The 10,531-nt window shown below is 38.5% G+C and overlaps 1 protein-coding gene across 1 annotated transcript in view; it reads left to right on the top strand.

The window, feature by feature from the left end:
• Nucleotides 1–10,531, top strand: part of EML6 (echinoderm microtubule associated protein like 6) — a 443,186-nt gene that overhangs the window by 289,930 nt on the left and 142,725 nt on the right. Inside the window, exon 16 of the mRNA XM_006873534.1 lies at nucleotides 4,990–5,083. Within this exon, the coding sequence (XP_006873596.1) occupies nucleotides 4,990–5,083 (94 nt within the window). The remainder of the gene's footprint in view (nucleotides 1–4,989; nucleotides 5,084–10,531) is intronic.

The following is a 10,531-nucleotide window of genomic DNA, read 5'->3' as shown; positions in this document are numbered from 1 at the left end:
CATCACAAATTGTCTTGATAATCTAACATCCGTAATTTTCCAGAAATTCAAGCAAATTATTACATGGTACTTTTCAGGTTCAAATCCCAGGGCAGCAACTTGGTTTCTCCAGGCTAATTAACATATCTATAGCGCCTAATCTCGAATGGGGGAAGGTGAAAAAGGTTTGAAAGGAATCCTGCTCTGTCGGCTGCCAGGGCCAGGTCTGCAGGAGGAAGCAAGGCGCCTAGGTGAATGGGCTGCACTTGGAAGTGATTTAAGATGGCAGTCCTTTTGTTCGTTAAACAAAAACTTGGAAGTCACCAATCTACTTTGAGTTAATTCCTTGGGCAGCCTGGCTCCAGCAAACTTGCTTTTGGAACTTTCTACAGGCTCTGCTTTAGGAGAAGTTTTTTGTTTTAATATTTGTCCATGGGTATCAAGGGTTCATGTAGTAAATTGATATCAAACATAACTGAATAATTTGATAAAGAACAGTTTGGACATACTTGCTCAGTGGCCAGAGTTTGATACTCAGAGAGATTTGCTCCTAGAACACCTTAAGCACTGCCAATACAGTGGAGACATTGAGAGAGGCACATTAAGAAACCATTTTCTCAGAAGCTGCAATTACAGGGGTTCGAAGCATAGAGTGAATTAATAGGACTAAAGAGATTTATACAGAGCTGGCCTCACAGTGAGTTCGTAAAAGCCAATGATCTGGGACGTCCGGAGGTTACTTCCTTGGGCCCACAGGATCTCTGACCAGCAGGTCGGAGCCGTGGCCACGTGCTGGATTTTCGTCCATGACACTGGTCCTCAGCACCCCAATACCTGCAGTCTGTAACAAGTAAGAACATACATACAAATCCAACAGCCAACATTACTCTCAATGGAGAGAAACTGAAAACATTCTTTTAGCAAACAGGAACCAGACAAGGATGTTCTTTATCACCACTCCTATTCAATATTATGTTACTGTTGTTTGTAAGTGCCATCAAGTCTATTGTGACTCATAGTGATCCTGTATAGGGTTTCTGAGGAGTGGTTGATGGGTTTGAACTACCAACCTTGTGCTTAGTCTAGTGCTTATCCTATAGAGCCATACCAGGACTGGCAAGAAAGGGGAATTAAAGGCATCCAAATTGGGGAAGAAGAAGTAAAACTCTCTCTATTTGCAGATGATATGACCCTATACATAGAAAATTCCTAGCTCAGAAAGAAACTTATTGGAACTCATTGAAAAATTCCACTCAGTGGTAGGGTACAAGATCAATATGCAAAAAAATCAGTTGGATTCCTCTACACTAATAAATAGAGTTCTGAAAAGGAAATTAGGAAAACAATACCATTTGCAATGTTGTTGTTGTTGTTGTTGTTGTTGTTGTTAAGTGCCATTAAGTTGGTTCAAATCATATTGACCTTGTATAGTTTCTGAAGAGCAGCTGGTGGGTTTGAATAGCCATCTTGTGATTGAATGCTTATCCTACAGCATACCATTTACAGTAGCCCCCAAAAGATAAAATAGGAAGAAATTTGACCCAAGAAACAAAAGACGTATGCAAAGAAAACTGCAAAACACTACTACAAGAAACAAAAAGAGACATACAACAATGGAAGACTATACCATGCTCATGGATAGGAAGACTTAACACTGTGGGTACAGTGCAATCCCAATACAGATTTCCATATCATTCTCTAAAGAGACAGAAAAATTGATCACTAAGTTTATATGGAAAGGAAAGAGACCTTGGATATGCAAAACATTGATTGCTTAAGAAAAAGAACAAAGATGGAGGCCTCTCACTCCCTGATCTCAAAATCTACTACATAGCCACAGTGGTTAAAATAGCCTGGTACTGGTACAATGAAAAATACATAAATCAATGGAACAGAATGAGAACCCAGAATTAAACCCATCCACATACAGCTATCTGATTTTTTGGCAAAGGGCCAAAATGCATTAAATGGGGAAGATCTTCAACAAATGGTGCTGGCAGAACTGGAAATCCATTTGCAAAACAATGAAATAAGACCCATATCTCACACCATATACAAAAACAAACTTAGTGTGGATTAAATACCTAAATGTAAAACCTAGAACTATAAAGATCATCAATGAAAAAATAGGGACAAATTTAGGGGTTCTAATACATGGCACTGTAGGATAAGCACTCAGCCATAAGTGCGGTTTGAACCTCAAGGTCAGGGATTCAAACTCACCAGCCTCTCCTCGGGAGCCCTATACAAGGTCATTATGAGTCAAACTGACTCAATGACACTTAACAACAACAACAATGCATGGCATAAATATACTGTCAAGCAGAACAAACAGTAGAAGACAAAATAGATGACTGGGACCTACTAAAAATTAGACACTTATGTGCATCAAAACATTCTGCAAATAGAGTAAAAAGAATGCCCACCGACTGGAAAAATAATTTTTCAATGACTTATCAGACAAGGGACTAATCTCTGAAATTTTTAGAAAACAATAGTACCTCTACAAGAAAAGACAATCCAATTTAAGAATGGGTAGAAGACAGAACAGACACTTCACCAAAGAAGACATTCAGGTGACCAACAAACATGTGAAGAAATGTTCATGAACATTAGCCACTTGTGTTGTTGTTCCGACTCATAGTGACCCTGCACAGGGTTTCCAAGGAGCAGTTGGTGGGTTTTAACCACTAATATTGTTGTTCACAGTCCAGTGCTGATCCTACAATGTCATTTGGAGAGATACAAATCAAAACAACAATGACAGATCATCTTATACCAACATTAATAGTAAAGTTTAAAAAAGTTTAAAAAAAAACAAAACACCAGAAAACAAATGCTGGTGAGGGTGTAGAGACACTAAGACTCTTCTATATTGATGGTGGGACTGTAAAATGGTGCAGCCACTGTGGAACACGGTATGATGCTTCCTCAAAAAATTGGAAATAGTGATACTATATAGCACAGCATCCCCTGTCCTTAGTATATATCCACAAGAAATAAGAGTTATGACATGAGTAGATATATGCAAACCAATGTTCATCACAGAACTATCCATAATAGCACAAGGATGGAGACAGCCTAATTGTCCATTAATGAAAAATGGCTAAATAAACTTTGGTACATGCACATAATGGAATACTACACAATTTTTAAGAATAATGGTGAATCTTTGAAATACTTCATAACATGGAGGAACCTGGAGAACATTATGCTGAATGAAATTAGTCACAAAAGGACAAATATTGTATGAGGCCACTTTATATTATAAAAAGTCAAGAAAAGGTTTTTATGCTAAAAGAGCATTCTTTGATGGTTACCACAGGTAGGAGGGAAGGGAAAGTAATTAACTGGGTAGAGGGTAGATACATGTTAACTTGGGTGATAGGGAGGGCAATATAAAAGAAGAGGGAGGTTGTCAGAAGAATGATGAATACAGGTAAAGACGTAAGGAGGTATGCAAGGGCTAAAGGGGATAGAGGTTAATGTGTTAAATACATAACCCTGCCACAACAGAGTTTTATGAGGAGGTACATGGACAGATACACAGGCTGAATAGGTATGGGAGGAAGAGTGGGAGTATACCTACAAATATATAAGGGTTTGAAAGAGAACATTTGTACATGAGTACTTATATTTGTTGTAAACTTACCTATGAATGAGGTGAAGCATCCAGCAGAAAAAATGAAGAAAAATTCTTTGACATATGTTATGAAACATCTTAAGGGCAATGAGTTACTGGGCCTGGGGCTCAGGAGCATAGTCTCAGATGACACCATGGTAAATTAGCATAACATAGTCTACAATGTTCTGCATCCTACTTTGGTGAATAGCAACTGGACTCTTAAAAGCTCATGAGAATCCACCTAAGGTGCAACTAGTGGTCTCTCCATGTGCAGAAGGAAGAAGACTGATGAAGACTGAACATGCTTGGAATCAACTAGTTCATCAATGTATAAGGTGAACATCAGTCACTGGCGACTTTGAGAACAGAAGAAATACATGGTTCCTGGCTACCACTACCAACTGCTCAGAAAAGGTTCACATTTAGAAGGTCCCAGACAGAGCAGGAGAAATGTGAACAAAGCTCAAAATTATTTTTTAAAAGGCCAGATTTACTAGTCAGAAAGAGACTGGAGGAACCTGAGACCATGGCCTTCGACCACCCTTCGGGTCTGGAATGTAACTGAACTTCATTGTCCAATTTTCAGTCAAACAGTAGATAGGTATGTAGTGGGAGGAGTGGGGGGGCGGACAACAACACTAGTAAGGTATGCTCACCATGAAATGGGCAATCATTCAAGATCAAAAAGGCAACAATTACCTCAGGACGAAATTGAGACTGGGTGGGAAAGAGGGTGGAATGAAACTAGGACTCACAGGGAGAAAGTGTGATAACTGTTGTTGCATGGAGGGGTTTTCAGTAATTGAGATGAAACAAAATATATGATTTGTTGATTGTAAAACTCATTATCTTGTCTATAAACTTTCACTCAACTAAAAAAAAAAAGTTTTTAAAAAATTTACCAATGGGGTGACTTTTTTTTTTTTTGTAAAATGATTTTTTTTAATAAGTATTTTTGAAGTTAAAATTAGTTTCTAAAATCTTAGTGAATTAAATGGAACCCAATTTTTTAGAGCTGAAAATAGACTCAGGGTCACATAGCCAAAAGTCCTTTCCAGGAAATGTCATGAGATATGTCAGCCACTAAATAGACAAGGTTGTGGTGACTTACCTGAGAGGTTCTATCATAGTCCTGTGTCTCAGGTTCAAATGGTAGGTCAGTGATTTACTTCAACATCTGGTTATTATGCATTAGTTAGGAATCTCAGCTCTTACTAGCCTGACATTTCATTCAATGAGGTCCCATTAGTATATGATATATATAATGTATTTGACCCTACAGGATATTTTTATGATCAGTATCTGTTCTTCTTTACTGTGCATAAAGCGTTTTGGTTTTCCATTCAAAAGATGAGTTATTTGACATTTGTGTTGTTTCCATACAGCTGATGGAAAATGTCTGGTGTCAGTTGGCTTAGACGATTTTCACAGTATTGTGTTTTGGGACTGGAAAAAGGGAGAAAAGATAGCCACAACAAGGTAAGAAACTGCTGAAATGGGAAGGTTATCTTCTAATATCTTGCTTCTGTAAAGGTCAGTATGTTTCCACTTTCTGGTACGATTTCATCTTCAAACTTAGATGGAATTCATCCCGAAAGTTTAACACTTAAGTGAAAGCATAGTGCAGTATTTCATGGTGCCAAGGCTGGCTTAGAGCACTTAACATTTGTTGCAGGGAATTGGAAAATTCTGAAGCCCTTTTCAGACAGTTATTCATCACTTTGCTTTCAGTAATGTATTTATAAACTATATCAAAGCTCTTTTGCCAGTGACACAAAGCTGCTTTTTCAAGCTAGTGCCTTACCCCCTGTTTTTCCACTGTGCTAGCATCTGGCGAACTATCGACAATGTCACTGGTCAGGAGCACCATTTGTCATGCGGCTGTGGCATGCTGCAAGGAGGCCCCCCGGTGTGTGCATCTGCCACTCACTTTCAAAGCAGGCAAATTGTTGCCCTAATCTCCCCATCATATAAATAGACTTTTCAAGACCAACTGCTGTTTATAGACCACCTGTCCTCCCTTACCCCAGCCTCCCTCTCAGCTGAATCAGCGCTAAGTCTGAGCTTCACTTTCCACTCCTACTTACAGTGGCCTTAGCTGCTTGTCTGCCTGTGGTCAGAGGTCAAAATCATTGGAAAATTGTTGCCAAAAGCATGGTGTCCATTTATCCCCCTTCTGATTCTTTCCTATGTTAGCCAACTTCCTATCTTGCAATACAGAACCTCATAAGCTATTAAGTTAATGACGCTGAACTCTGTATTTTTTAAATCTTCGTTTCCTTTTTATTAAGATATTGATACTAGAACTTCTTACAATACCATTCTAATCTTATCATTTGACCAAGCAAATGAATAAACATATAAAATGCATGTTCCCCGCCAAATTACACCCATTGCACACTTTTAAGAACTCAGATTCACAATAAATCTGAAATTGCATTCTTGCAGCATGTCAATATGTCCGCATGACTGCTTGGTATATTCAGTTCCACATCACAATAACAGTTTACCCTTAACAAGCGGAAGTAGGTGATACCACAAAAACACATTGAAGTGTTTTTTGTTATGTTTTGTTTGTTGCTTCCTGAATTTAGAAAATGTGTTTGACATCAGAATTACCAAACTGAAAAGCTGTAAGCAAAATTACAGAGTTCATCTAGCTGTTGAGTAACTATGCCACAAAATGGAGCTCAAGCAAGATATTAAGACCTACAGAAGTAATCATCCACAATTGAAAGGTCATATTTACTTACTTAGGAAACTAATAAGAAGCATTTGTGAAAGACATTGTTTTGGATGGACTCTTACTTCCATCGAGTACCCCACCTTTGTAAATAAGTGCTCTATTTCATAAAAAGGAGCCCTGGTAGCATAGTGGACTATGAGCTGGGCTGCTAACCTAAAAGGTCAGCAGTTCGAATCTACCAGCCACCCCAACAGGAAAAAGATGAGGCTTCCTGCTCCTGTAAAGATTTATAGCCTCAGAGCACCTACACAGGGTCACTGAGTTGGAACTGACTCTATAGCACACAACCATCAACACCACTTAATAGAGGTCTTTGATTATTTTAATAATTAAAATTTCCTATAATATAGTCCAAGATAACTGATCTTATGCTGTAAGTTATTTGATAAGACCTTGTATGTTCTAGAAACAGGGCAGGATTCTACGTCTTTTCCATAAAAGTACCCTTTTTTATTTTTCAGTAATATGTTTGGTATGCATATCAATACATTTATAATCTTATTCTAAGATACATTTTTTTGTTGTTGTATATTGAAAGCTTTTATTGTGAATTGATTGATATGGGAGAACATCAGTTTTGCACTCATCTGATCGTATTTTGTTTCATTGTAATGATTACAGTCCCCTCCATACATCATCACTTAACAGTATTTGCTTCTATTCCTTCTGTTTTTTTTGATGTACACAAAAACACTCAGAAATATATAATCATATAAACAACCAAATGGCACATTCTGCAATCCTGCCTCCTGGATGCCAGCACACAGCCTTTCTCTTTCCATGAGTCTAGAATCTGAACTCCTTTTAAACGAACATTGCCTTACAATTTTAAATAGAAAAAGGCAAAACAATTTTTTTGTTAAGTTGATTTAACAAATGAAAATCTGTAAATTACTGACGATTCTTAGGAGAAGTAGATGGAGCCTTAAAAACCCCAGGTGATCATCTTAGATGAAAAGAATATGCTTCCCTGATGACCAGTGTTGAGATGGAATTCTTGGCAGCAAATGACATCTCATAATAATCTGTCTATCCAAGTGGTTTGACTTTTGATCTCTCCTCTAGGACTCTTCACTATTGTACCCCCCCCCCCCCCGTAATCCTCAGATTCAGCCTCTGCTTTTCCCCCAAACTAAGATACTGACTTTCAGTTGAATGTCTCTGATAGTAGACCAGCTGCACTTACAGATAATTCTAGGCCACACACATATCTGTATTTCAAAATCAAAAGTACTGCAGTTTTCCTGCTGGAAAGCCCACTGCAACTGTGGGCTCTCCACTCAGTCACCAGAAGCAAAATGGAAATGGAGGAAAGTATATCACAAAAAGTATGTTTGATATGCTTGGTGGACAGTGTTTCATTTAATCAACATAATGCTATTTAACACCGTTAGCTAATAATACTTAATGCCATGCTAATAATACAGTTTATATTTAGAAACTCTCCCAAGCCTTGTGTCACAGTCCCAAAACAGAACACCTGCAGAATTTTCCCCAAAAGAACATTTGTGCAACCATGACATTAAACAGCACCCTTTTCAAGGAAGAAGGTCCAGGATTGTTAAAGTTATTTAGAAGAATTCTCTATTAAAACATAATAAACATATGCTGAATGAAATTAATCAATCACAAAAGGACAAATATTACATTAGCCATTATTGTAAAAGCTTAAGAAAAGGTACGCATACTAAAAGGAAAAAAAAAAATCTTCATTGGTTACCAGGGGTGGGAGGGAGGGGATGGTAGAACACAGCTTAGGGGATAGTCACATAATAGCTCAAGGGTTCAGGAGGGAAATTACAAGGAAAGGGAGGGCAGTACACAAGAAGGGGAAGGGGAGTGGAAGAACAAGGTAGATAGGGAAACACTTAGGTAGGTTTGGATGGGCTAATGTATGTTCAACCTTAGAACAACAGGACTCTGGGATGTAGGGATCAAGGCATAGCCTGAATGGGTAAAAGAGGAGAAATAATGTTAAGATGCTTGACTGTCCTATGGATATTGGTTTTCCTTGACAACTATTGTAAAATAGACACTTTAGTGGGAAAGAAAGGAATATCAGGAAACATGATTATGGAAAACTTATAAGCCCTTATTCAGTCTATAACTGATTAGAATGCCTAAAATGGGTTCTAGAACATGCCCAGTGAAATCGGCTTTCTTGTTGAGCCTTTGTATTGTATAGGACCTTAGGTGTAATCCTGAGCCCCATCCAGAACCTTCTGAGGTGAGACATTCCCACGTGAAAGGACATGCAGACAAGCCCATAGTGGCTAGAGGAACAAAAGGATGCTTCTTGAAAGAAAGACCAGCAGGAAAAATCCAAAACAAAAATGACAGTCTGATTAGTTACTACAAGAAGAAGCAAGTTGTTCACCAGAGAGCCATCAAGGCAAGTAATTAAGTCCCTTCAGGACAAATCCCCCTCTAAGACTGAAACTCAAATGGAACACATGAACAGGCATGTGAGCTTGCTGGTGCCCACGTTGGTCTGCTTGTGAGTGAAAGTGGGGGAAAGGCAGCAATGACATTAACTGCTGAGTTCAACCATGTCCCATAGACTCCCGTTGACCTAGAGATGAAAGAGAGAAGAGGAAGGACTGGTTGGTCTGAAATGTGGTGACACTTGGGGACTCCTGAGCCCAGGGACAAGAACCTAGCCATGGAGGGCTAGAACTGAGAGTGAAGTGTCCAGCTGGTATAAAGTAAGGGGAGATATACAAGAACACTCAAACTTGCATATAGTACCCATTTGACCTAGCTTGGATGATCAGAACTTGACTAAAGGAAGATAAAGAAATTTGATAAAGTAAGCAAGTGTAAATTGCTACAATTTGGTGAACTTGACCTATACTTATGGATGTAGTAGCTCAAAATACCAGCCGAGAGGGAAGTAGTCTTCACATGAAGGATCACACCTCTGTACACAAGGTTAATAGGAACATGCAACTTAGACACTGGCTACCTAAAATGGTGTATGATGGTGGGAGGGGTGGCTATAACGGCACAAAGTGGCTGGCTTACAAGTTTTCATGAGGGAGTTTAGTTTTAGAGTGTGCAGTTAAAGGTAGAATCCTCACTGAGTAGTTTTCCCCTTGTCTAGATGAGTCTGGTGAAAGGAGATGGGGATAGGATTCATTTGATTGAATAGTAAGTAATTGTTATCATACCTAATTGATATTGTCACAACTGTAAAGGTAGAAGTTGTGTAACAAAAAGGGGACAGTAGTTACTCTTACATTCCAGGAACAGAGGACCCCTAGGACCATCAGGGGAGAAGAGTATGAACAGAATGTGGGACCCTAACCAGAGAAACAGTGATACCTGAGATGGAGGCAGAGATGAGGACATGGAGAGAGAGAGCAGCTGAGGACTCTAGACTCATGGAAAAAGAAAGGCTATGTGCTGGGGGCCAGGAGACTGACTTCCAGACTGTGCCCTTTGGTTGAGTAAACAATTATATATTAAATATAAAAAAATATTTTTTAAAAAAAGCAAAACATAATTAACAAGTAACCAGACAACATGGACAAATAACGTTCTGTTTATGCCTTATGGATACAGTGATTAAGTGCATAGAAACTTTAGAAACAGTAGTATGGAAAGAAATGAAAAAGAGAAAGAAGTAATATGAGTACTTTGCTAACTGGTACCTTAATCAAATTTATAAGTAAACCACTAAAGCGAGTGATGATGAAATTGAAGAATTATACCAACTTCTTCAGTCTGAAATTGATCAAACATGCAATCAGGATGTATTGATAACTACTGGCAACTGGAATGCGAAGCTTGGAAACAAAGAAGGATCAATAGTTGGAAAGTACGACCTTGGTGATACAAAAGTAGACAAAATAGATGATTGGGACATACTAAAAATTAAAAATTTATGTGCATCAAAAGACTTCACCAGAAGAGTAAAAAGGGAACCCACAGAATGGGAAAAAATCTATTGCAATGACACATCAGACAAGGGACTCATTTAAAAAATGTATAGGAAACCACAAGACCTCTACAAGAAAAAGACAAATAACCCAATTAAAAAATGGGCACAGGACATGAACAGACACATCACCAAGGAGGAGATCCAGGCAGCCAACAAATGTATGAAGAAATGTTCATGATCACTGGCCATTAGAGAGATGCAAATCAAAACAGCAATGAGATATCATCTCACACCAACA

This window comes from Chrysochloris asiatica, unplaced genomic scaffold (genome assembly GCF_000296735.1).
Source record: "Chrysochloris asiatica unplaced genomic scaffold, ChrAsi1.0 scaffold00245, whole genome shotgun sequence".
Taxonomy (NCBI): domain Eukaryota; kingdom Metazoa; phylum Chordata; class Mammalia; order Afrosoricida; family Chrysochloridae; genus Chrysochloris; species Chrysochloris asiatica.
Note: the sequence above shows the minus strand (reverse complement) of the source record. Positions and strands in the feature narration are given on the sequence as shown.